This window comes from Vicugna pacos, chromosome 11 (genome assembly GCF_048564905.1).
Source record: "Vicugna pacos chromosome 11, VicPac4, whole genome shotgun sequence".
Classification (NCBI taxonomy): domain Eukaryota; kingdom Metazoa; phylum Chordata; class Mammalia; order Artiodactyla; family Camelidae; genus Vicugna; species Vicugna pacos.
This window is the reverse complement of record NC_132997.1, coordinates 71743697-71769999: the sequence shown is the minus strand read 5'-3', so window position 1 is coordinate 71769999 and position 26303 is coordinate 71743697. Positions and strand designations below refer to the sequence as shown.

General features: G+C 40.2%; 1 protein-coding gene across 1 annotated transcript; it reads right to left on the bottom strand.

Moving 5' to 3' along the window:
• Positions 1 to 16424: 16424 nt before the first annotated feature.
• Positions 16425 to 24810, bottom strand: SLC35G1 (solute carrier family 35 member G1). The gene is made up of 3 exons (XM_072971654.1): positions 24547 to 24810; positions 20140 to 20320; positions 16425 to 18171 (listed from the first exon to the last, which is right to left on the bottom strand). Exons 1-3 carry the CDS (start codon positions 24722 to 24724, stop codon positions 17433 to 17435), a joined length of 1098 nt encoding a protein of 365 aa, XP_072827755.1. The 5' UTR covers positions 24725 to 24810; the 3' UTR covers positions 16425 to 17432.
• Between the last annotated feature and the right edge of the window lie 1493 nt (positions 24811 to 26303).

Genomic DNA, 26303 nt, shown 5'->3' with positions numbered 1-26303 from the left:
TTTTTCATTAAAGGTTATTACAAAATATTGAATGTAGTTTCCTGTGCTGTACAGAAGAAATTTGTTTTTTATCTATTTTTCCATAAAGTGATAAACATTTGCAAATCTCAAACTCCCAAATTTATCCCTTCCCACCCCCTTTCAATTTTCAAATATATAATGCAGTATTGTTAGCTATAGTCACCATACTGTACAGTACATCCCAAGGGCTCATTTATTTTATAACTGGAAGTTTGTACGTTTTGACCACATTCCCCCATTTCACATACCACCCCCACCTTCCACTTCTGGCACCTACTAATCTGTTCTATCTTTGAGTTCAGTTTTTTTTAAAAAATATTTTTGTAGATTCCTCATATAAGTGAGATCATAGATTATTTGTCTCTTTCCTTTTGACTTGTTCTACTAGCATAATGCCTCCAAGGTCCATCTGCATTGTTACAAATGGCAAATTTCCTTCTTTTTTACAGTTGAATGACATATATATACAGTATAATTATGAATTTCAATATATATAAAATACACTTAGGTTGCTTCCAGTCTTGGCTGTTGTAAATAATGCTTCAGTGAACATGGGGGTGCAGATAGCTCTTCTGATTAATGTTTTTGTTTCCATTGGATAAATACCAAGAAGTGTAATTGCTGGATCATATGGTAGTTCTATTTTTAATTTTTTGAGGAACCTCCATACTGTTTTCCATAGTGACTTCATGAGTTTACATTCCTACCAGTAGTGCACAAGGGTTCCCTTTGTCCACATCCTCACCAACACTTGTTATTTTTGTCTTTGTGATAACAGCCATTCTAACAGGAGTGAAGTGATATCTCATTGTGGTTTTGATTTTCATCTTCCTGATAATTAGTCATATTAAGCATCTTTTCATGTTCTGTTGGCCATCTGTGTGTATTTGGGAAAGTGTCTATTCAGATCCTCTGCCCATTTTTTAAAATCAAGTTGTTTGCTTTTTTTTTTTTTTTGCTATTGAGTTTTATGAGTTCTTTATGTATTTTGGATATCAACCCCTTATAAGATGTGTGTGTGTATATATATATTTTATTGAAGTATAGTCAGTTAAAAATGTTCTGTCAATTTCTTATGGCCTTATGAGACGTATGATTTACAAATATTTTCTTCCGTTCTATGGATTGCCTTTTCATTCTGTTTATGGTTTCCTTTGCTGTGCAGAAACTGTTTAGTTTGCTGTAGTCCCACTTCCTTATTTTTGCTTTTATTGCCTTTGCTTTTGTTGTCCAATCCAAAGATCATGATGTCAAGATACTTACAGCCTGTTTTCTTCTAGGAGTCTTATGGCTTCAGGTCTTAGGCCCAAGTCTTTAATCCATCTTGAGTTAGTTGTTGTATATGATGTTAGACAGTGGTCCAGTTTCATCATTTTGTATGTGGCTGTCTAGTTTTCTCAACACCATTAACTGAAGAGGCTGTCCTTTCCCCATTGTATATTCTTAAGTGCTTTGTGGTAAAGTTATTACTAAATGTGCAAATGTTTATTTCTGAGGAAGTAAAGTCAACTTGAACAACATGACTCCAGATTTTGTCTGATAGAGCCTGTTGCCTTGGAATAATGAATAAGAAAGAGCATGGCAGAGTACTTTACTCAGGGCTAGGTTTGAATCTGGTTTTACCATTTGTTAACTGGGTGATTTTGGATAAGTTGTTTAACCGCTAAATCCCCCACCCTCTTGTTTTTCAGATACTTCATCTCTAAAAGTGAGGATAATAAAAATTTCTGCCTTACAGATCTTTTGGGAGGGTTAAATCAGATAAAAGACTTGGTACAGAGTGTGCCCCTTTGCAAGTGCTCAAAACAGATATAATGCATATTGTTATATAGAATCAGTACCACATCTCAGAATAATAAGCCAAGTTTGTAAACTGTTTTCCAAATGTCTTTATGTCATGCGCAGGTGAACCTCAAGCCAAAAAAAGAAAATGGGTTTTGAAGGAGAACTAGTGGCAATCTTTTCTTGGCCCCTTCTCCCAGATTTGAGAATCTGTGTCTGTCTCTGTGCCGGGAAAATCTGCCCCTTCCCCTCTCACAGATGGAGGACAGAAATGGCCTCCAGTTCACTTTTCATGAAGCTCTAGGTACCATGTTTCCCTCAGTTTCCAGCAGAACTTTGCTCGGCACTGACATGGGATGGGTGCATTTAATGTCTGTGAAGTCGAATTGCTTGAATTCTCATGCCCCATCTCATGAATGGACTCTAGACAAATTGTTTTCTTCTAAACGTGTCTGATCATATGTTAGAGATTGCTTTTATTTTGCAAATTCTGGAGCTTTTCCTCTGGCATTCCTATCGGCGCATAACTTAGTCATGAAGATTTCAAGGCAGAATAATTAATATACATTGATTCTTCATTAATTCACTCAGAAAACATTTGATTGATGCCTCTTGTGTTTTCTTAATTATAAGAGCACATGTTTAGATATAGAAGAGCTTGCTTTCTTTCCCTTATGATAGTCTTTAAATGTGAATGAGGTCACCTCATTCTGTGTTTTTAAAAATAATGTCTGTGTTTTTCTAAAATAATGTCTGACTATAGTGACATCTACTGGTAGAATTGATCTCTAAACCAAGCGGATTGTGAGTGTATAGGCTCAAAGGTATTCTGACAAGTTTTTTTTCTCTAAAGTGTAGTCCAGGCAGACATCCAAATCAACATTCTTTGATAATAAGAATTACTAAACCACTTCATTAAAATCACTTTCCTGTAAATGATTTCTGAGTCTTAAAAGCTTTTCTGTTTGAAATACTACTGCTATCTTTGCTGAAAAATCATAGACCAAGCTGCCTGGCAGTCTTTTGAAAGGCCTATACACAATAATGTGCATAGAATCTTAGAAAAATATTGCATTAGTCAGAGAAATGCAAATCAAAACTGCAATGAGGTATCACCTCACACCAGTCAGAATGGCCATCATTCAAAGTCCACAAATGACAAATGCTGGAGAGGCTGTGGAGAAAAGGGAACCCTCCTTCACTGCTGGTGGGAATCCAGTTTGGTGCAGCCACTATGGAAAACAGTATGGAGATTCCTCAAAAGACTAGGAATAGACTTACCATATGACCCAGGAATCCCACTCCTGGGCATATATCCAGAAGGAACCCTACTTCAAAATGACACCTACACCCCAATGGTCATAGAAGCACTGTTTACAATAGCCAAGACATGGAAACAGCCTATCCATCAACAGATGGCTGGATAAAGAAGATGTTCTATATTTATACAATGGAATACTACTCAGCCATAAAACCCGACAACATAACACCATTTGCAACAACATGGATGCTCCTGGAGAATGTCATTCTAAGTGAAGTAAGCCAGAAAGAGAAAGAAAAATACCATATGAGATCACTCATATGTGGAATCTGAAAAAAAAAAAAGAACATAAATATAAAACAGAAACAGACTCATAGTCATAGAATACAAACTTGTGGTTGCCATTGGGATGGGGGGTGGGAAGGGATAGACTAGGAGTTCAAAATTTGTAGATATTGACAGGCATATGCAGAATAGATCAACAAGATTATACTGTATAGCACAGGGAAATATATACAAGATCTTGTGGTAGCTCACAGCGAAAAAAAATGTGACAATGAATATATGTATGTTCATGTATAACTGAAAAATTGTGCACTACACTGGAATTTGACACAACGTTGTAAAATGACTATAATTCAATTTAAAAATTGTTAAAAAAATTGCATTAGAATTGGAAGGCTGAGAACCATGACTAACATAGCATTGCCACTAACTGATGGATTTCAGGGCATTCCAGTGCAAATTATTATTTAAAAACTAATTTGTGTGCCCTTGGAATTTTATCTTATATATAATGCCATGTCTAGTGGTTAAATTCCTAAGGTAGCCATCAACAGTTCACTTCACACAACGTAATTGAAATAATGTGCATTTGCAAAAAAAAAAAGGAAAAAGGGAAAAATAAGAAACAATGCTTTTATAATATTAGTAAATAATTAAGTTGTTTAAAAATTGAAAAATAAAAATTTTAAATAATGGATTTTTTTTACCTTGAATTCTGGAGGAGTAAATGTGTAATTGTCTAATAAATGATCGCTAGCTTGCAAGATGTTAACCACTGCTCATAGTGCCATTGAGTTTTATCAGTCAGGATGCCTTTTGCTAGATGTCCTCATGGTTGCAATAGGCTGCAGTGGCTCCAAGCATCACCTCCTTACAAAGTAGAAAAGGTTCTTATCAGAAGCCTCATTGTGAGAACAAGAAAATCTTTCCCAGAGGTGTTGCCTATAAACTTCCTTTCTCATCTCATTAACCAGACTTGGTTTCTTTGCCCCTTTCTATGTCAATCACTGGCAAGTGGATTAGAATCATCATGGTAATTAAAATTCCCTCCCACCTTAGTCCCTTTCCTGAGATTGGGTTTGGGTCTCTTTCCCTGAGCAATTAAATGAAACTGGGAATTTTCAAGCAAGGAAAAGGAAGGCACTTAGATTTGGTATCTGCTAAATTGAAGAGTAAATGGGATGACTATTGGGAAAATTGGTTAAAATTTGAATTAAGTCAGTATATTAGATATTAGCTTTATATTGATACTAATTTTCTGATTTTTCAAATTTTGCTGTAGTTATTGAAAGAATGTGCTTTTAAAGAAAATAGACACTGCTGAATTTTAGGGGTATGATTGTTAATTTTTTAACATTTTTTATTGATTTATAATCATTTTACAATGTTATGTCAAATTCCAGTGTTCAGCACAATTTTTCAGTCATTCATGGACATATACACACTCATTGTCACATTTTTTTCTCTGTGAGCTACCATAAGATTTTGTGTATATTTCCCTGTGCTATACAGTATAATCTTGTTTATCTATTCTACAATTTTGAAATGCCAGTCTATCCCTTCCCACCCTCTGCCCCCCTGGCAACCACAAGTCTGTATTCTCTGTCTATGAGTCTATTTCTGTCCTGTATTTACGCTTTGTTTTTGTTTGTTTGTTTTTGTTTTTGTTTTTTAGATTCCACATATGAGCGATCTCATATGGTATTTTTCTTTCTCTTTCTGGCTTACTTCACTTAGAATGACATTCTCCAGGAGCATCCATGTTGCTGCAAATGGTGTTATGTTCTCAGTTTTTATGGCTGAGTAGTGTTCCATTGTATAAATATACCACCACTTCTTTATCCAGTCACCTGTTGATGGACATTTAGGCTGTTTCCATGTTTTGGCTATTGTAAATAGTGCTGCTATGACCATTGGGGTGCAGGTGTCATCCTGAAGTAGGGTTCCTTCTGGATACAAGCCCAGGAGTGGGATTCCTGGGTCATACGGTAAGTCTATTCCTAGTCTTTTGAGGAATCTCCACAGTTTTCCATAGTGGCTGCACCAAACTGCATTCCCACCAGCAGTGTAGGAGGGTTCCCCTTTCTCCACAGCCTCTCCAGCATTTGTCATTTGTGGATTTTTGAATGACGGCCATGTGTGATTGTTAATTTTATGTGTCAACTTGGTTAGGCTACGACGCCCAGTTCTTTGGTCAAACACCCACCTGGAAGTTAAATGCAGATATGATTAGCATTTAAATCAGTAGACTTTGAGTAAACCAGATTATACTTCATAATGTAGGTGGGCCTCATTTAATCACTTTGGGCCTCATTTAATCACTTGAAGGCCTTAAAAAGCAAAGACAGGTTTCCTAAGGTTTCCCAAAGAAGAAATTCTCCTTAGGACTGAAACATAAACATTCTGCCTGATTTCTAGCCGGTTGCCTTGCAGAATTCAGACTCAAGAATGTAACATCAACTCTTAACATGAATTTTAAGCCTGCTGGACTACCCTATAGATTTTGAATTTGTCAGCCCCCACAATTGCATGAGCCAATTTCTTAAAATCTCTCTACCCGCTCCCCCTCCCCCGCCACACAGCTCTTTCAAGTTATGTGTGTATATCTCCTACTGGTTTGTTTCCCTGGAGAACCCTGAATAATGCAAGGGTAGATGGCATCATGTCTGCAACTTATTCTCAAATGTTCATTCCTGGGGAATCTGGGTGAAAGGTAGTGGGAATTATTCGTACAATTCTTGTAATGTTTCTGTAATTCTGAATTATGTCAAAATAAAAAGATAAAAGAAAAACAAAGTGTACTTGAAAACGAGTTTGGAATATGGCTTTTCTCTTACAGAGAAGCGTATGAACTTGGATAAGTTCCCAAGGTAGCTGACAAAGGACTATTTAACACAAAATGTAGCTGAAATATTGGGCCCTCCGAAGGGGATTAAATAGAAAGACAGCAATACTGTTTTAATATTGATTCGACTAGAAGGGAAAGCATTAAAATTGAATAATAGATTTTAATTAACCTTTATTTAGGTGGAGAAACTATTGCACAATTGTTTAATATTTGCTTACCAGTGCGAAAAATTGGGGGGATTAACAGTTGGGGAGTTATGGAAAGAATGGTAGTTAAAGAAGTGCTCAGGTGTATCTAGAGATAAAGAGAGGCGAGTTTAAGGTAGGTTGCACTTAATTTGGTTAAATTGGAATAAATTTGAGCATATTTATGCACTGAGGAGATGGAACTAGGGCAGACAGAGTAGGTGACATTATACCAGGGAGAAGAGAAGTCCGATACCTATGAGAAAGGGTAGAATCTTAAGCAGTGCTATTTTGATTTTATATACCACTAAAATTTTTTTAATGATAAAACTGGAGGACCAATATAAAATTGTCAACTTCTATATTTGCCAGGTGATGACGTTAAAGACAGATAAAGGCATCCAAAACCATGGGAATCTACTATTACTATCATTTCATAAATAAAAGGCATTTAAACTCTAAATATGGAATGTAAGGATTTACTGCATGTAGCATGAAGTCCTCCTTTCATTGAGGACTGGTTATATGGATGCTTGTTTTTGGTGTTAGTCCTCGCTGAGCATACATAAGCAGCTGTGTTTGAGCTGATAGCTGGTGTGGAGCCGGCCACAACCAGATGGTCTAACAGCACACCTTGGATGGTTGCACATCCTTTTCTTCTTCGTGACCCTGACTCTTTCTTTGACTTGATTCCCACAGTCGAGTCTGGTAACCCTGCTCCAGGCTCTGGTTCCTCCTCCTCCCAAGGGCAACCTTACAGGTAGGGCCTGTGACATCTACTTCCACCTGCTTTCTTGAATTTGCTTTATTGAATTTGTTTATCTGCTAAGGTTGTGATTATTTTTATATTACCAACTTTTGCCCTTTGTTAATGTTCAAACTCACTTATCTCTTTCTGGTTAGTATAGCTTTCCTTTTGTTTTCACGTTGTTCATTCCCTCAACCATTGCTTCTCGTAGAATTTTTTGGCTGGGGAAATTTATTAGCACCCTGTTTCTACTTCGCTAATCCACATAGTAGGTGCCTCTTTGCCTTCACAGGGAACGGCTGGTTTGGTTATACACCCTACTGGCAATATTAATGTCATTCCTTTGAGCTTTGTTTAGGCCCTGAGCTGCTTCATGACCTTTGGGGTGAAGTCCAGAGCAGTTCATCTCCTTGTATCTGTAATTGGGAAGCATGAGATCAATTAGAAAGTGCTTTGCGTCAAATAGACCTGTGTGTGGCCAGCTCTAGCCTCTGTCCTTTGTTGGCTATGTGACTTCACACAAGCCTCCTAAATGCTCAAAGTCTTATCTTTCTCTCTGTAAAATAGGGAAAAGAACATCAATCTTGTAAGGTTATTCTAAGGATCAAGTGAGAGAGATGTGTAAGGAGCTATGATAACTGCTTGCATGTGGCAGAGCTCAAACAGTGGTAGCTGTTACTAAAACCCTCCTTTCCTCTCAGCACTGTCTGGAATTGTGCTGTCAAACATGGTAACCACTAGTCACATGTGGCCATTAAGTACCTGAAATGTGGCTGGTCCCAGCTGAGATGTGTTGTTACTATAAAATGTACACCAGACTTTGAAGGCTTAGTATGACAAAAAAGAATGTATAATAGCTCATGAATAATTTCTTACATTGATTATATGTTGAAATGGTAATATTTTGGATGTATTGGGTTAAACAAAATAGATTATTAAAATTAATTTTACCTATTTCTTTTTATATTGTTTAATAAGGCCACAAGAAATTCAAAATTATATATTATCTTAACTCAGACTGCTATAACAAAATACCAGTAGATGGGGTGGCTTAAACCACAGACATTGATTTTGCACAGTTGTAAAGGCTGGGAAATCCAAGATAAAGGTGCTGGCAGATTTGGTTCTTGATGAAAACCTTCTTGGCTTGCAGATGGCCGCCTTCTTGCTATATCCTTACATAATAGAGAGAGAAAGAGCTCTGGTCTCTTCCTCTTCTCATAAGGACACTAATTGCATAACAGAGGCCATCTTCATGGCCTTATCTAAACCTAATTACATCCCAAAGGCCCGCCTCCTAAAACCATCACAGTGAGGGTTGGAGCGCCAACATATGAATTTTAAGGAGACACAAACATTCAGTCCATAACACATATGTAGCTTGCATGATATTTTTATTAGATAGTGCTATTGTAGAATCTTGACTTTTGTCTGTGAAATGAAGAAGATTAACAATCTGTTGTCTGGCATATTTCTTTAGAGCTCACTACTGAATATGATTCCGTTGCCCACAAGACATCCCTACTGAGAATGTCATCAAGTCTTTACCACTTACTTAGCCTTAAGCTCTGCTTTGTACTGTTCATTGTTTTTTCCATGTGCATGGAAGATCAAAGACAAAAGGTGATGAGAGAGAGTGCCACCTGGAAAAGATTGGTCAGATAGCCCCTCAGATCCCTAAGGCGAGTCACCACCTTAGTGAAATTATCATAATTCAGACCCAAGTCATGAGGAATTGAGAATCTGGTTGGTCAGCATATAGGTTGCAAACACTGAATATTGATTAAAGTATTTGGGGTGCAAGTAAAAGAAAATAATTTTAACTTAATCACAAATAGGGGATTAATTGGAATAATAGTGGTGCGCTCAGACTTGACAACAGAGCTGGGCGACTGGGTATTAGGAAGGACATAACCTTGTGCAGCCAAAGATGTTCAGCAGGCAGTACTCAGGGACCACCTCATTGGGCGTTGCTATACGACAGCTCTGTGCCTTCTGCTCATGTGACTCTGCTCAATATTCACATGACCAGGAGAGAGAAATTTGACTTTGTTGAGCTCAGGTTGTGGGCCACCCACTCCTTAGGCCACTGGAAGTGGGATTCTGTATTACTAGCTGCACCAGAATATAGGCAGTCGGTTTGGATGTTCCTGCAAAGGGAGGGGGTCATGCAGAGACAATGCTGTATGTTCACTGAATCCTGTTTTCTTTTCCTTTTCCTGGACACAAAGGAAAACAGTATTTTTCTATCTTCCTTTTCAGTTAGGTAAAGGTCAATGGGCTATGTAGGTTGGAGTGATGGTCTTAACGTTCAGGGCTGTGTGGACATGAAACCTGTCCTAGTCTTGGAGGCTGCACATCTTAGAAGTCAGGATCATAAAATGGAAGGAGCCTGGAGGCCTGAGTCACCCCTTAAAGGAGCAACTACATTGGGCTTGCAGTTTACATCAGACTGTGATGTAGCTAAGAAATAAAACTCTATTGACACATCTCTGAGATTTTACGGTTGTTTGTTATAGCAGCTAGCATAACTACCTTGAGTTAAACAGGAGTATTACTTACAAGAAAGGGAATGAGGGATGCTGGGAATACAATATTTCTCTCTGGGAAGAGTCACGATAACCAAATACACGGAGACTGATAAATGTGGAGCAATGGCCACTTTATTAATGACAATGAGAAGCAGAATAGTTTAGGGAATTAGGTGCTTCATCGTTTGCTTAGTCCATTCTCCTTTGCACTTAAAGTATGTGAGAAGCCAGTTTTTAATCACATGGATACTTGATAATATGGATACACAAGGAATAAGGGGTGTTGTTTTTACAATTGTAGTGTTTAGTAGCTTAGAGACTTGCCTGCTTGACCATTGGATCATGTTTCTTAAAATCGAGTTCAAGAGTGTCCCTTGGGCTAGACTGCAGGTTGCCAGGGGTACACAAAACCCAGGATAAACTTGGCACATCTTCCTAGAGTGCCGGAGATTTGGGGGATAAAAAGTTAAATAACTGAATTGGTCATTTAAAATGACATCTTTACACTAAACCACACAGATATATTATTAACTAGGATGCAAAAAATTGCAGAAATTTTGTAAAAAGCATAAATAAGTTTTGAGCTTGAGATGGGCAGCTTCAGGCCTGGGGTGAGCGGTAGAGTAGCAGAGCAGGAGCGTGGGCTTGGGGTTTGACCCGGGCTCTACCACTTATTAGCTTTGTGACTTCGGACAAGTCACCTAACTTCTCCAAGCCTGTATTTCCTCAACAATGAAGTGAAGGCAGTCAACAGCCTTCCTCACAGAGTTTCAAGACTCACTGAGCCAGCACACAGGAAGCAGTAAGGACAGCAGCTGACACATGAAGGACACAATAAAGGTGGTGGTTATTGTTGCTGTGATTGTAGCTGTGCCTCCGGGCTCTTCTCGGCTACGAGGGGTACTTCAGAGAGGAAAGCTGGGAGTTCGCTGTCTTGGCACATCCCATCTCTACGGTGGAAACGTGCCTACCACAGCCACTCCTCTTTCCTGCTTCCAAGGCTGGCCAGCCCTTCTGATCGGTACATTACACCCTTACAAATGTTCTCAGTACATCTAGGGAAGTTCTGGTAAATGCAGCCAGCCCAAGGGTCAGCTCTGAATATTTAGGCAGCTTTGCACAGCTCTGTTCTTCCCTGCTTTGAGACCCCGGGAGGCAATCTCATTTCTAGGTCCTTGGGCAGTATCTTGCTATAGCCCAGGTATACTGATTATACAGTGTAGGTTTGATATGTTTGCATCTCATTTTGATCATTTTGAGGGCTTGACAGTGTTTGATGTTTCCTCGTTTTGACTGTGACTGTATATGGCCATTGCTCATTAACTATTGATTAACAGATTGAAAGAAATAAAACTCTTATATGCAGTGTTGTCATCACCTTCTATTCTCTCACGTCTCTCACATCTTGCTACGTGGAGGGCGGAGGGAAGATAGGAGGGCATACATCCCTCCAAATCCCAAAGTCAAAACTATCCTTTCATCACAATGACAAACACCACTGTGTTTCCCTGTCCTGCATTCTACCCCAGCTAGGTACATGACTTGGGATATTGGAAAGGTCAAGGTGTTTGGGGTCAGGCAGACTTAGGGCAGTGGCCTTGCTCCATCATTCACTAGTGAGGGCACTGTAATTTACCACCTCATTTTAACTTCTTTGAACTTTAATTTCCTAATCAGCCCATCTCCCAGAGTTGGCAAGGATTGAATGAGACAAAGATCAAGAAGCTTTGTCCTGGATGGGACATATTCAATAAATGTTAGTTTCCTTTCCAAGTAAAAATAATTTTGGTGCTGTGGAAAGGCAGATAATTGTCTCAGGTCTGGGCAATGTTTGAGGGGATCTTAGGGAATATGTTTCTACTGAAAAGCTGAAATTCAGATTTTCCTTTTATATTTTCTTCAGTCATGGAGAATGTGAGGATATAAGTCTGATTTGTAGGCTGGATGAGAAAAAGAGGAGAAAACAAAAGTCAATCATGACAAGCCAGTGATAGATTAAAACAGTTAACGTTTATATATGTAGGCTTGCATGTGTTTCTTGATTTCTCTCTTTTATCCTCTTCTTTCTTTTTTTCTTTCCTTTCTATCAAGTCATCTTTTTGTTTTTGTTCTACCAGTTTTGCTTTTTATTTTAGTTTTGAACCAGTTTATATATCCACATAGCCCAAAATTCAAAAGGTATAAAAGGGGATGCAGTGAAAAGTCTCATTTCCAGCCTGTTCTTCAGCTGCCAAATTCTTCTCGCCGAAGGGAATCAGTGTTACCAGATTCTTGTGTATCTTCCTATATTCTGTTTACCCTCTTTTTACACAATTGGTAACATACTCTACTAACATCTAAACCTTGCTTTTTTCACTTAGCCATCTTAAAGATTATCCCATAGCCATGTGTGTAAAGCTCTTGCTCTTGCTCTTGCTTAATTTATTTTTAATGGCATTATATTTGTGTATTTTGGCATTGTAAACCAATGTGTGTTCAACCAGTATCTACTGAGGAACGTTCAGGCCAGTTCTGGCTTTTGCTATTAAGTAATGCTGCAGTGAATGGTCCTGTATATGTCATTTTGCAGTAAGCAAGATTATCTTTAAGACAAATTCCTGAAATGGAATTTCTGGGTGAAAAATATGTGCATCTGTAAATTAATAGATGCTGTCAGATGGCCCTTAGAAATTGCATCAGTGCACATACCACCTTGCAGTCTAGCAACATCTCCTGACTTTTCTAAAGTACATGTACAAAGGAACCAAAGCACACGCACAGGAAGTATCAGACACAACTTGACGTGACCCCAGTGACCATGGGCCAGCTGGATTGCTTATTGCTCCTTTGCTCTCTCTCTGGGGGAGATAATCTGGACCTCTTACGTAGATTTAGAGTTGTTTAACTTCACAATTCTAAAATTAAACGCCACATGAAAGACGTTTCTATTTTACAAACTGATACTGAGCTGCATTTCAGACTGTCAGAACCTCATTGAAGTAGAAGTGATGGGTTTAATCTTTGTTTTTTAAGGTTTCAAATTTGGTAACTCTATTAAATCGATGGCTCCAAAAGGTTTTGGCCTTGTACCTCTTTACTCTCTTAAACATTACTGAAGACTCCTAAGAGCTTCTGGTTCATGTAGGATATATGTATATAAATATATATACTATATTCTATATAATTATATACTATATAATTCCACTATATGTTAATATAAATAACATTTTTATGAAAACTAACTATTTTTGTAAATTAGTGATTAACATAGCATTGTTTTATATTGTTGCAAATCTGGCTTAGTATATGACAGCTGGCATAATACCTTGTGGAACCCAGTGGAATCTTTTCCTGTGGACTGGACTTCTGTGGTGTAACATTTTCTTCCCTACCTTGATGTCAGAAATGTCTGCTCCTTACCCTCCTGCTCACCTTACCCTCCAGTCTCACCACCAGTTTCCAAGAAATGACAAGTTTCGTGGGCTGTTTGTGAACTGGCTTTCCAAATCCGGTGTTCAAATAGGCTAAAACTTGAATGGGTCTTTGTAGATCACAGAGGGTCCCTGATAGCACATCTTGCAGAATTCTAAGTAATATGGTAGCTGTATAAGATTTGATATAAGGGACCAAAGGGGTTATATAATAGTGTGCTTGGGGTAGTGCCCAGGCTTTGCTTGCCCAGCCCACACTGTAATTACCTAATCCTCTTGCCCGGTGCTGACCATGGTTCCATACAGCTGGGTCAGAGGCCAGTTTATTACAAAGAGATCTGGCTCACTTCCCACTAGATTGCCCTCCATAGACTAATTATGCTTATTGGGTGAAAGGTAAGAGGCCAGAAGGGCCATGCTGAGTTTGAAGAACAGTGCATGTGAAACATAGAGTATCAGGCTCACCCCCCTAGTCGAGCCAAGTGCAGTACCCACAGAGCTAAAGCCAGAACTGGGAAGGTGGCAACACCTACGCATAAGATAAGAAGATTGGTGACCCTTGGCAGCCCTACGTGGGCAGATTAGCCAGGAAATGAGAGCTGCCCAAAAGCAGAGTTCTGTGCTAGCAGGAAGGAGCCAGATGAGGTTTGTAATCCAGACTGTTCACACCAATCCTAGTGAGGCTGCCCAGGGGTAAGGACCGTGGACTAGGCATTATTTCGAAGAGGAGAGTGAATGCACAACTCGACCATATTCACCATAGTTCAGTACTTCAGTGTTTTTGTCCTCCTTTATGGTCTACAGGTCCTCCTATGACACTTATTTGTAACATGGGCTGGGGCAAGTAATATTTTTCTATTAATAATTGAGGCAAATGAGGAAAACAGGCTTAAGGACGTGAAGTGGAAAGGCCTACCTGGAAAGTGATTAAACCATACCTGGATCTTTAGACAGCTAATCCAGTGCTTCCTCCACTCTTCCAAGGTGGACTGGTGTGGGTGGGGAAGCTGGAGACGGTGGAGGAAACTGAGGCTCAGCTGAGCCGCTGGAGGCTAAGAGGCCTTAGAAGGTAAAGAAGAGAAGGCAAAGAAAGCAGTAGAGACACGAAGGAATCTCTTGGCAAATTTGGGAGCTGGTGGAGAGACTGACTGAGTATCGCATTCATGTTGGGACATGGGAAGTCAAGTTGGAAAAGTGGGAATGGGCCAGCTGAATAATTTGGATGTGATGTGTATAATAAGGCATTGTTGTGGCTCCATGAGAACCAGAGTAACAACAAGAGCAGGGCCTTAGGAAGATTGGTCTAGCAGTGGAATACGGGTCTGAGTAGAAAAAAGAGTCTAGAGGCAGGTAACCCAGCTAGGGTACTATTGTGGTAATTCAGGTGGAGGTAGGAAGTCTCAGACTGAGATGGCAGCAGTGTAAAGGATGAGGAAAGAAGAGTTCACGAGACAATAAGAGGACATACTCCAGGACTTAGTAGCGTATTAGCTATGTGAACAAAAGCTGCTCCAAGCTCTGAGGATGTAGAACAACACAGGCCTCACTGGTTCATAAGATTAGGACCTTTATTTTAGTGACATTGGACGTGATGTGACAGTATCAGAGGGACAGATAAACAGTTTGAAACTTGAGGTTACATCACAATAGAATGTCTAGAGGTTGCTCTCCTTTATAAATACACTTGGAAGCACTTGGATGGAAAAAGAAATGCTATATTAGCACATTTGCTATAATCATAAAAACCAAAATATAGCTTTCACATTAATTTAATTAGTAATTATAAAATAAAAACAATTTAAGAAAATAGTTTCCTTTTCAAGACATAGAAACTACAGTCTTTGCAAAATACACACACCCATCATTGTCACAATACATATCCTTGTATATACCTTGGACATTATAAAAGTGTTTTAAAAAATCACACCCTGTAAAAGCTGGGAGAAGAAACATTTTCTCCAACTTTGGTCATACATTGTGACATTCAAGCACTTAAACCACACTGTTGAAATAAAACATGTCTGTAGTGTACAGGCCCAAGGGGGTCTACCTTTCAAGATCCTGTAGGTTCTTTTATTGTGCAAGGTAAAGAACCAGAAGAGGGTTCCCTGAGAGTTAATTTACTTTAGATTGCTCAAGCAATGGTTTACTTTCTGTACTTTATCGCTGAACTAAAGGATGGATAAATAAGGCCATGGGAACCCATCTTGGGCAGGGCCCCTCCCCAGAGTCCCTACCTATGAAGCATGTCTCCTACATGAGGATTTCTAACCTTTGAGCCCTAAAATACCCTAAATCTATACTTATCTAAGATGCTTGCAAAATGATGCTTTTGCAACTCTAAACTCTAACATCGCCAGTTAGGCTAAAGTTACAATGATAGTGTGAGTCCCCTAAATAGGCCTCTTTTAGGCTCTGTCAGGTGGGCAGCATTTGGGAAGATCAGCAAGCCAAAAATTCCCTCTTGGAACTACTGGGAAAAGGTCCTTTCTCACCAAGGCATAAACCTCAGAAGTCAAGTTCCTCCTTACTTTGGAAGCATTGTGATGAGAGGGTGGGAAAGAGCCTGTAATTGTTCAGATCTGTAGGCTTAAGATAATAATAGGTGCTAGGTCTGACACAGTGAGAGGTGGAGACCATTACAGCCTCACCAATAAAGGGCTCATTGTGACAAAGAGCCATTTGCATGGACTCCCTGCCTCCTGACTGACCTCCCAAGTTTTCCTAAATATTACATTCTCTCTTTAGCTGTAGAGCAGTGGCCTGATGAAGTTCCAGACATAAAATGTGCTGTTTGAATTCATAACACTAGTACCATGGTGCAGCACTAACATTTAATACCATATTGATTTACTAGAATTTAACAGTGATTTTTTTTCTGTTTAAGAAACTACACAAATCAATCAACCATGGATTCACAGGTCTTTACATTTAATATATAACATGAGGCATTATTACATATAATTCCATAAGGGAAAAAGACCATAAAAATAAGTTTACTAGGATTACTGTACTTTAAAAAGTAGTTTAAAAAAATATATATATATTATATATATATTATATATATAATATATATATATATTTTATATATATATTATATATTAATATATATAAATATATATAATATATATATATTTTATATATATAATATATAATATATATATATATATATTCTCCAAAGTTCTCTAAGTATTTGGTTTAGAAGGTAAGAGAGGTATCTATTAGGATGAACCATAAGAAACTATGGGGTTTTTTTGTAAGTTAAAAAGGTAAAATCTCATCAATTTCTTATGGTTCAACCTAATAAAATCCTGAGAAAATTTTATTTGGTATCACACCATAAAGTCAACTGAATTTATAAAAAATCAAATTTCTAGTTCTGAGAAAACACTTCAGGATGGAAATGTGCACATTGGTCATGCCAAAATTTCTCACTTGTGATTTAAACACCTGAAACGTTAGCACGTTAAAAAAAATGTAGTGCAGTTTCAAAAACAACAGAGGACAATTAAAATTATATAATGTAGCCACAGTTGCTAATGCCACTCAAGCAGAAAACTACTAGCCAAATTTGGTGATTTAAAGATTTAAGTTTTCATATCAAAATTTCGGCATTAAAGTGAAAAAGGCACAAATAGGGGTTAAAAGAATGACGATCATTTTTAAAAGCCTTGAAAATAAGGCTAATTCATTTGTTTTATAAACACCATTAAGTAGGCACCTACTCCAAATTTCAGCTTTGGCCTCCTAAATGGCATTACATTTCAAATGAATCATCAACATAACACTAATTATATAGCAGCATTATTATCAGTAAGTCTCTTAGCCTCTACACTGCTAAGAGAGCATCTAAAATTTCCTCCCACCTGTATCCCATCAGTACCAAAAATACACTTTGAAAAATTACATATATTTATACTTAGTCATAAAAAATTGTGCAGTTTTTCTTCAACTAATGATCTGTCCTCTTATCAGTGCCACCCCAATAACAACAAAAAACCCAAAACCAAAAAATAATTGATTAAAATAAAGTTGCTACACTAAACTGACTGGCTGTTTTTAACTAATTAAAGACATACCATATTCAAAAGTGGCACTTTAATTATGAAATCTATTAAATATAATCAATGAAGTAAATGCAGATTTTCCAGGCGTGTGTGTGCATGTGTGTGTGATGTGTCTGAACTAGGTGATGGTGTACTTTAAAAAAATACACATTTATAAAAGACCCCAACAACCGACCCTTGGTGCTCACATAGGCACCTCTTGTCTGTGTGGCCCGCTGTTGCTGTAGCAGTGTAACCACTGCTAACGTTTCCTTGTTCTTAAAAAATAAATAAACACATTTCAGCAACGATGCTTCATCTGGAACTCTGGTACCACTTACGAATGGCGGCTCCAGTACTGCTGGCTACTACACAGAGGGAGCCACCCACTGTCCACCATGATGGTATATTATTAAAGAAAATAACCTGAAAGATAAAAGCAAAGACCACATCCATCGTCTTCATTAGTGCTACCAGGCCTGCTTTTTCTATCTGAATGGCTTTTGTGAGAAACACCTGACCCCCCAAACCACACAGCCCAATTAATATGAGAAACAGCCTGTCCAACCCACAGTAGGGCAAACTCCATTCTCCTAATGCAAAGAGGACAGTGACGCACTCAATGAGGCCAGCCACTACATAATACCAAATGCTCAACATGTAGTCCACAGATTTCCCCATTTTTCTTAGGATGACTAGAGTCACCGCAGCAAAGACGGCATGTGCAAGTGCTGCGAACGTGCCCTTCAGGTGGACTGAATAGTCTTCTTCCATCTCCACGGCACTGGAACCAAACAGAAATGGTGGCCTCACGATAAGGATCACTCCAGTGATCGTGAATGCGGTGAAGAGAGCATCCCAAGGGCTGTATTTTTCCTTGAGAAATATGCAAGCAAATATAGATGTAAACACTGGACAGCTAAATGTGATAACTGTGGCATCAGCGAGGGACGTTGCCTGGAAGGCGTAGTATAAAAGGATCATGGCAATAGAACCGAGCACTCCTCTGAGAAGGAGGAAGATTCGTTGACTTTTTGGGCCTATAAACCCAGTTCTGTAAATTCAAAGAAAGGGATGAGTATTAAACGAACTTGGAATTTGTTTGCAAATTACACTTTTAAATCAAACATTATTTTAAAAGTCCTAAAACTATAAAAAAAAGAAATAGTAAATTAATTATTATGTCTACAACTATTATACACCTTTTAAAAAGTGTTTCCTAAATACAGCTAATGACATTAATGTGTTCACAGTATAAGCTAAAATAGTATGAGTGAAATACATAAATAGTGTAATTATAATTCAGCAACTCTAGGTATTATTTCTTCTATGTGTAGATATATGCTTGCAAAAGAGACAAAAAGGAAAATAAACTGAAATGTTCATTGTGGTTATACCTTAATAGGTAGACTCATAGGTAATTTTCCTTCTTTATATTTCCCCTTCAATTTTCTCTAATGAAAAAGTTATTATTTTTATAATAAATACAAGTTAGTGACTTAGCTGCCTCACATAAGACAACTTGGGAATGTGAGTGAGCATTCTCAGTCCTATGAGTTTTCCTATTAAAGCTGAGGCAATGCTAAAATTTATTTTAGCCACTGACTGTGAGACAACTTTTCATTGTTCTCCTTATGAAAAGAGCTAAAATACACTGGAAAAGAACTTGTAGCATTCAGATAAATATAATAACTGTTGCTCAAGTGCTTTTCAATTAAGTATTTACAGAGTACTGTGTAAGTTCCTGCTAAGGGCGGCTCACTGCTCTGTGCCACGGCTGAACTGTTTCGGAGCAGGATCTAGGCCTGATACGGGAACCCTGGGTCTCTGGAGTTAGAAGTGAAAGTGTGGTCACCTTGGGTCCATACTTTGAGAAGCTAAGAGTCTTCCGTGATAGTGAAATGGGTCAAAACAGGTTAATGCCAGTGATTTAAGAAAATTCTTCTAAGTGCCCTCCTGACAATATTTTTATTCCAAAAAGGAAAGAATGGCTGTTTATAGCATCAGTGGTCTCTTGCCACCCTTAGGAATTTCTGAAGTCTTAGCATCATTTCCTAAAATACTGTGACTTGTCCATAATTACATGGGAATTTCTGACAATATTTTTGAGCTCAGCAGATTTTCACCTTTTCCCACCAAAGTCTCCAGATAAGGAGTGAAACTATTCTAAGTAAATCTGTGCCGAGTTACAGATACAAGGAACCTTTGGCAGCAAGTGGCTGAAGTTTTAAATCTGGAGTTTAAGCATCCTTACCCAAAGAGAGAGAGAGCCAAAGAGCCACCAGGAACCCGGCGGTTGTTCCTCCCAGGGTTCTAAGTGTGTAGAGGTCACAACAGTGTGGCGGAGGCATAGTTTTAACCTGGGGAAGGTGTGTGTAGGGGGGGTCCATGTGGAAGAGGAAGAGGGGCTGGGTGGGGAGAGAACAGTAAGGATGGGGAATACAGTTTTCATGCAGGGTAGAGAACAAAGAATATCATCCCCTCCAGTTTACAGATGAGGACACTGAACAAGAAAGGAGTTAAAATGGCATTTCCCAAGATCCCCTTTCCCCTCTCCCATAGCACCCTGGCGGGAAGACCTAAATATCATTACTGTAACCTTCTGTCTGCCTTGGTGGCAGAGCAGCCTGTTCTCCTTAAAGAAACCTCTGACACTAGGAGACACTGCTGTTTCCTCTCGTTTACTTTTTTCTTCCAAATACTAGTTATGCCAAAGGTAAGAAGGAAGGGTGGCACAAGATGGGGGAAGGAATTGTACAAGGAAAGCTCTGTTCTCAAAATAGGAGGTGGTGAATAATTGAATCTGTTTCCCCTCCTTTGTTGGGCATGTGGTTTTTGTTCATGAGGGCATCTTCTTTGGGTGGATCCTTGTGACTTTTCATTAATCAGAGCCAAAGGGTGTAGGGACTGGTAAATCTATGAGAGGAATAAAGCAGATGCTATAGAGTAAATAAATTAAGCAGGTCAAAAGATTTACAAACATGTATTAATATCTTCTACTTTGCAGGTAAGAAATACTTACTTTCTGTATATTAAGCAAGGGATAATGATTAGCATTTGGAACACACATCGGAATGCACTAATTTCTACAGCATGGATGTCTTGCACTTTTTTAACCAATAAAGAGCCCACTGAGAAAAAGAAGGCAGACAATAATGTGTAAAACAAGCCAAGTCCAGGGCAGGGTGCTTTCTTCTCAGCTTCTGAAAAAGATTAAATTCTAGTTAGTCCTTGCTTCCAAGTGTATGTTTTATCACACTTACCTAGAAATTGAGAAAAAATGGAACAATATTAACAGCTAACAGGCCACAAATATTAACCTCCTAAGCACATCCAATCTCTGGACCGGAACAATTTCCCCACCAAGAATAAACCACCGTAGACACAGGGCAACAATTTACACCTGTATTTTTAAAATGCAGTTCACCCTATGAAATGGATTTATTCGGCTCACTGAAGACTCATCCCTCACTTGTAAGTCAAAAAGAAGAAGCTTGCCAAGATAGTGAGAGAAGTCTTTAAGAAAACGCTTGTCAAGATGGTTAGAGAAAAATGCTTCCAAGTGATATTTTGTATCATCTCATTGGTGAACTGGGCTTTATGCAGAAAGTGTCCTTTTCTGGAAAATAGGTCGTAACTGTCAGATGTGGCTACTTGTTGATTAGCCGACTTCTCCCACCAGCCTGGGAGTGTCTCCAGGGCTGGGATCTCAGCTGTCCTATTCAGGCCTGGCCCATGGGAGACTCTGAATAAATATTCACTGAATGAAAGAATATCAGAGAACTTCATGGAAAGATGTGAGAGTCTAACACCACAGGCGACAGCATAATCTGGGAAGACTCTCTGTTCAGTTATTTTGAACAGTTAAACAAATCTTTAACTTTTCATGGTTTATGACTTATCTTCTTTTTAGAACATAAACTCTTTGAGGGCAGGGGCTAGGTTATCTAGTCCTCTGACCTCAAAGTGCTTAAAATTTTTTAAAGAAAAAAATTAGAACTGCCATCTAATACAAACTTCTTGGTTTGATCTGAACTAGGAAACTGCTGCTTTCTCCAGGGCATTAAGTATTCAGTCCATTAGTGACAGTCTGTAGGAGCAACCACTGCCTTTGTCGTAGCTGCCTAAGACAGGAGTAGATCCTGCTTTCAGTCTCACCCCCTGTCATTCAGAGGGCAGCAAAATGCAACAGGGTAAGCAGAGAACTCCCTAAAAGACAGGCCACACACTCAGGATTATATATATGTATTTTTTTAATTTTTTTTGAAACTAACACAAAAACAAGAAGAGAACAGGAAGGAAACACAGAACTGGCCCTTGTCAGTTAAGAGCATAGCAGAGCTGAAGGATGTATGGACGGACACATGCAATTTGTAGTAAAACAAAGATTATCATTCCAATCTAGGAATTTATAATGAGTTACTCAGCCATTGAAGAGTATTGCACAATGTTTCTTTCTTTTCTTTTCTTTTTTTTAATGGCCTTTTCTGATAAAGGCAAGCACCAGGTAATACATTTCAACCTCCTTATGTTAATTAGATACCTTTGCCCACAAGTGACAGTTTGCAAAGCAGGACCAAACCATGATGATGCAGACTTCCCCGGAGTGCTCTACAGCCTGACCTTCGTAGACGGAGATGCCATTTGGGTCAGAAGCTGTTCTAGGTGTACAGGTGAAGAGAATGACTTCGAGCTAGGAGTCACCATGGAGTAGGTTCTCTGGCATAAGTGCCAGAATCCTCCACATTCTCTTCTGTGCCTGTGTGCTCAGATACTGCAGAAACCAAACTGAACATACCCGCTCAGCCCATGAGAAGGGAGCTTTAGAAGACTTCCAAGTTAAGCACCACAAAGTACATGTCTTGGCTGTGGTCTGCCTTAAAGTTCATCTTTGAAATTTCAGAATTCAGGCCCAGATAAAAATAGTTTTCTTAAAAGAAACCCAACCCTTATGTAGAACTTATGCCTTCAGGCAGAATAGAACAGGAAGCTCAGGGACAGAAAACATCTCCCTGGTCTAAATTTCAAGGACCTTCTCCAACCTAAACTTTTTAATTTTTCTCCATAAATATTTTAACTTAACATGATATTTTAACTCTTTTAAAACTTTATTTTACATCCCTGGCTCTGTTTATTTTTTTCCCTTAAAACACGTACACACATATTTTCTGGCCTGCCAACACTTAAGGCCCATGCTCCTGATTGGGACAGGACAGTTGCTACAAGGTCAGGATGAACTTAATTATTTGTTAGAGGGTGAGGACTGGTTCTTCTCAAGCAAACCTCAGTCTCTTACAGAACAATCATTTCAATTCTCTCTGTTGAAGTAGGTGAACAAAAGAGTAGTATAAAGCAAAGAGGCATTTGCTTATGTAATGTGCTTCCACAGTCATATTCTACTGTAAGCATAATTAATAATTTGGCAACTGTAAATAATTTAAGTTAAGTAAGTAGCCACAGTGCAATTTCCTGAGTCAGAAGAAAACGGAGAAGTTGCTCAGTTTCTGTATCCTCTGTTTTAAACTGGTGATCACTACCTGGGTTAGGAATTAGAAGCAACTGAATTAACTTTTAAAACTTCAGTTCTTGAGCCACTAAAGTGGGTCCATCCCCAGACCCACTGAAACAGGATCTCGGTCAGTGTAAAAACCTCCACTGGTTTCAGAATGCACTGCTCCCCTAGAGAGCTTCCTCCTTCCAGGGTTATGTGAGGCACAAACCGAGACAGCTTCTCCTTGCTTCAGTCAAAAATCACGTTGTCCCTCAAGAAACTAAATAGATGTCTTAGGATAAAAATATGCTGTTTGTGAAGGTCATCCAAGAATGTAAGAAAAATGGGTAGTAGTTTTGACCTAAACTTGAACATGAATGAACTTTAAGATAACCAGTTGGGTTAAGAGGCTAAAATATACAGTCACAAAGTTCAGTGACAATAATAGAGTGTTTCTACGGCAATCCCGTTTTTGGAATATTATCTGGTCACCTTACAATCAGTATTCCTAAGTCTTATTGTTAGCAACTTCCTTTGAAATTAAAAGACCCCTCAAGATTCTTAGGTGCAGTTGCCTGCATCGGTTTTGCCATGTGCTGCCTGAAGTATTCCTCTTTGGTTCACAAACAGGGGAGCCATTTAATAGTTTGTAAGGGCTAACTCAGCAGTCCATTAGAACAACATTCGGCCATAGGATGTTAAGGAGAGAAACTGACCTCTTCAAAACTGCACATCTGGTCAATTCAGCTGAGGGTAACTTGTCTGGAGGCACTAACCCATGTAAAATGATCAGAAGTCTGTTTCTGTTAGTATTTAGGAGAAAAATGGAGCAAGAACCATCTTCCTGGGGTTTGTGTCTCTATAAAGTTTGTGAACTGTGACTCTCAGGAAAGTGCACACAGGGAGGAGGGAAAAGTGGGGTCAGCTAAAAGGTCAGCTAATAGAAGTCCCAGGTCACATTTAGGAGAGGTGACCCAGATGATGTGGTGGTGCAGACTGTGTAACTTTGTCTTGAAAGGAGATCTGCCTGTTCCCTTCTTCTTAGAGGAAGCTGCTCCGGTGGGCAGTGGAGTTCAAGGAGCAATGTGCTTGTGGCTAGGAGAAAGGGCCCTGGGCAAGGTCTCTGACGAACTGGGATCCTATCCCTAGTGCTGCCCCGACCTGCGGAGTGTCTTGTCCACACATGCCAGATCTTGGGAAAAACAAAGCAAACAAAACCCTTCTAGAGCCCTCATCTTCCCTGCCTTAATTTCCTCATTTGTCGAAGGAAGGCGCTGAACAAAACAAAGGGTTTCAAACACAGGGTCCCTAGCTTTGGAGGCGGGTCTGTGAACTGCTTACTCATTCATGTAAGACTGTGCCTCTGTCTCGTTTTGCATCCGTTGCTAAAAACTCCTCCTAACCCAAAAAGATTAAGAACCACTGGTCCTACTCCACTCTGCCTCCCTAAGAGTCACAGACTCTGGGACAAACATTTTTCTAGCCTCAACGCTTTTCAATTTCCTCGTCGAGGAACACCGTTTACCATCGAGATCAGTTTTCTTGGTTAGCTTCCTCCCAACCTGGGCCAGCTGCGGGATGGCCTCTCTCGGTGACCCTCAACCTCCAACCTAGAGCAGGGCACACCAAAAGGCAATCTGACTCCACGATCCTGTCCTCAACATTTTAATTATAGGAACAGTTTCGGAATCCCAAACAGGTTCCAAAACAATCAGAAACTTTCTCCGGTCTTCGCGTCGACCAGGGCGCAGGGGGCTTCTGCTTTGCAGCACCCCCAGGTGCCAGTGTAAGGGTGTTCTCGAGCTCTACGCACCGTGGGAATGGGAGGCGCGGTCCGCACGGTGCCCCCGGCCGGCGGCTGCGCGGACCCCCATCCGCTGGCGCCTGCCTTGTCCCCCACGGGCGAGACCCGCGCGGGGGTCGGCGCCCCGCACTCACCCTGCTGCGCGCTCGAGCCGCACGGCGAGGAACCGCATTGCCAGCACCTGCCAGGACCAGGGGTCTCCGCTACCTCGGCGGCAGCCGGCTGCTGGCTGGCGCCCGGGGGCCGGTTGTCCTTCAGTTGCAGCACGGACTCCAGCTGCTCGGCGGCCCCGGAGTTGTCCAGGGGCCGCATCGCCGGGCGGCGTTCTCCACGCGGCCACGGCGGCGTCTAGCGCCCGCGGCAGCGGGTTTGCTGCCCGGCTCTTCCGGCCGGTTGCCGTGGCGGTGCGGCGCATGCGCGCGTGGCCCTCCTCCCTCCCTGCCCCACCCCCGCCCCCGGGCCCCCTCCCGCTGGGACAGCGCTTGTCCTCCGCCGCCCTCTCACCTTCAGCTCCCCGACCTCTTGCGCTGGGGGAGGCCATCGCCTCCCAGGTCAAGCTGCGGCGCCCGGGGCTGGCCCGAAGGCGTCCATCCCTCTGCTGCGGTCTGGCTAGACTGGCCAGTGTCTTGGAGCCATCCTTCCCAAGGCACACAGGACCCCTTTCTGTCATTGCAAAGGGAGGGAAGGACCCCCGCGGATCCTGCGGCTTTCTCTTGGGGCAGACCATCAGGAGGTTAGGGGAGTGTGCGTTTACTTACTCTGAATATAGTAGCGCCGCATTCAGCACCTCTGGGACACCCTGAAGACCTTGCCAAGCACTGTGCCTGTCTCTGAAGGCTCCAGAGTTTTTCCTCTGTTGTGTCATTGCCATTTATCCAAGGAGGGTAGAATTTTACCATAGGGAAAACCTATCTATAAGACGAGCAAGACCCATTTATATGCTTTGTGTAACTGTAGGCATTTATTGCTGATCTTCATTGCTTTTCTCTCTCTCTCTTTCTCTTCCTCATTACCTCCTTCCTCCCTCCCTGTCTCTTCCTTCCTGTTGTTGCCTGAGACATCCTAATATGGTTAGATATAAAATTACAATAATCTGATGTAATTGCACGTGGTAAAATCAAAGATATATGTCATTGGGCCCCAGGATTCACTAATGCTTCTTTATGTTTACGTAATTCTTTTTTCATCTCTTTGCTTGCTTCAAATATGAGAGGAGAATCTCTGGGCAAGGATGAACCTGTCTAAACTGTTCTAGGTCCAAGCTCGAACAGGTTACTAAACAAGAGAATGAGGTTTGCCTTTACTTAGATTTTTGCACTAAGTGGTCCATAGCTAAACAATATTGGACTTGAAGTCAGGAGTCCTGGGTTCTGGCTCTGATTCTGTCACTGAATATGTGACCTTGGACAGTCACCAGGGTGCTACCTGAAGCCTTGGTTACTTCATTTAGTTAGTATAGATAAAATATTTCCCTTCCTACTTTGCAGAGTTGTGCAAATGAAGTGCAATGATGTGCGCAAAAGCACCTTGTCACCTGGAAAGCACTTTACTGGAAAATCAAGTTTATTTTTAAGTAGAGCAAATATATAATTTATCCTCCAAACTTGGACTTTTTTTTTTTAGAGTAACAGAGGGAGCCCTTTTAAAGATTATACAGGGCAATAGGCATAAACTGGGACTGCCCTAGGCAAACTGGGACAAATTGCCACCTGAATTTGAACATGATGAACATATACCTTTGCCTTATTCTTAAAAAGAATTTAAGGCTACTTACAAGAATATATGCAATGGATTTGGTTCTTGGTGGTGGTAGTGGTGTTTTGGTGGTGGGGAAATTGTAGGGAGGGGTGGTGCGGGTGGTAGATCATGATTATGAAGCAAGAACCAAGAA

What these genes read in the sequence shown, in the direction of transcription:
- SLC35G1 (XM_072971654.1), bottom strand. Translation starts at nt 24,724, where the DNA reads ATGCGGCCCCTGGACAACTCCGGGGCCGCCGAGCAGCTGGAGTCCGTG. An exon ending in CGGCTCGAGCGCGCAGCAGG is followed by an intron (nt 20,321 to 24,546) that starts GTGAGTGCGGGG and finishes AATCTTTTTCAG; the next exon opens with AAGCTGAGAAGAAAGCACCC. An exon ending in CCTTGCTTAATATACAGAAA is followed by an intron (nt 18,172 to 20,139) that starts GTAAGTATTTCT and finishes TTGAATTTACAG; the next exon opens with AACTGGGTTTATAGGCCCAA.